Source organism: Naegleria gruberi (assembly GCF_000004985.1).
Source record: "Naegleria gruberi genomic scaffold NAEGRscaffold_240, whole genome shotgun sequence".
NCBI classification, from domain to species: domain Eukaryota; phylum Heterolobosea; class Eutetramitea; order Acrasida; family Naegleriidae; genus Naegleria; species Naegleria gruberi.
Window position 1 is genome coordinate 7,366 of NW_003163110.1, and position 1,175 is coordinate 8,540.

The 1,175-nt window shown below is 33.4% G+C and overlaps 2 protein-coding genes across 2 annotated transcripts in view; one reads left to right on the plus strand and one right to left on the minus strand.

Moving 5' to 3' along the window:
- The window catches only part of NAEGRDRAFT_76641 (uncharacterized protein), a gene marked incomplete at both ends in the record, with an annotated part of 4,072 nt that extends 3,726 nt beyond the window's left edge, over positions 1–346 (plus strand). Inside the window, one exon of the mRNA XM_002668401.1 lies at positions 195–346. Within this exon, the coding sequence (XP_002668447.1) occupies positions 195–346 (152 nt within the window). The remainder of the gene's footprint in view (positions 1–194) is intronic.
- A 154-nt stretch (positions 347–500) lies between these two features.
- Positions 501–1,146, minus strand: NAEGRDRAFT_82355 (uncharacterized protein; the record flags this gene model as incomplete). Its single annotated transcript, XM_002668403.1, has 1 exon — positions 501–1,146. The coding sequence occupies one exon, from the start codon at positions 1,144–1,146 to the stop codon at positions 610–612; it is 537 nt and encodes a 178-aa protein (XP_002668449.1). The 3' UTR covers positions 501–609.
- Positions 1,147–1,175: the final 29 nt, after the last annotated feature.

Genomic DNA, 1,175 nt, shown 5'->3' on the forward strand with positions numbered 1-1,175 from the left:
ACTTCAGCACTTAACCATTTCGAGAAATAATGTTGGCAGCTCTGGTTGTCTCTATCTGAATGCACTTTCAAAATTGGAATACTTGGATCTTGTTGGAAATGACATTAGGGATGCAGGATGTGAAATATTATGTAATGGATCACTGACAAACGTTCGAGTTTTCCTTTTGAATCAGAATTTAATTGGTTTGGAAGGTGTGAAATTCCTGTTGAATGCAGATTTTCCAAAATTGGAAGAAATTCACTTACAGGATGCCAAGGATGGATCTATTCATGCCAATACTATTGAAAGACAACCTCTGGTAGAGCTATATACTTCTCATAAGAGTAAGGTTATCCTCAAATAAATCTGACATTTAAAGTAATTCCAATCTCTTTATGAATTAACATTATAATTTTATCCAAAATTGAAAACCTCATCCCTGATTTCTTGCTGTTGTTGGTCTGTGGGTGTGGATGCTCCAAATTTAGATAAAGAAGATTTATTCTTTCACTTTAGAAACTAGAGTTTAAACATTTAGAACTGTTTATTGGATTTACAAGAGATCGTGTGCTAATCATCATTAATATTAATATTTACATTACTATTTACAATATCTTAACAAATACCCTACATGGTGGTGGTTTTGAATCTACTATGTTTGGTCAACCAAATGATTCCAAGAACTGAAATAATCAAAGCTGCTAACAAACTCATAATAGCACAAATCGTTAGTATTACAATATTATTCATCAGCAAACTCTTTACAAAGTAAACAGTACTGACAATGAATAGAGACACCAGAACAAACATGATACATCCCATCATGATATTCTTCTTGTTATTATCGAGTACCTTTCCCACTCGTTTCCAATAAGGTTCAGTCACCACAAGTGTTCGAATTGAGAATGACTGTTGTTTATGATATTGATCGTCACATGATAAATAACTGGAAACTGATTCATTACAACTACAAACTGGTGACAATTCAGTGTCACAAATTAAAGCACCACTACCAAGTTTCGTCTCATAATAGTGTGCTTCGTTTTTGTAGTCAGGAGTTGTAGAAAACATGATCATTTGTTGTCCACTACTTGTAGTCGAATTTGTTGGATAGAGTGGATAGTGATCAGTTGAATTGGAATTAGATCGAGATTGTTTGGCCATTTCTTTTGATTTGATTTGGAAATCAATCG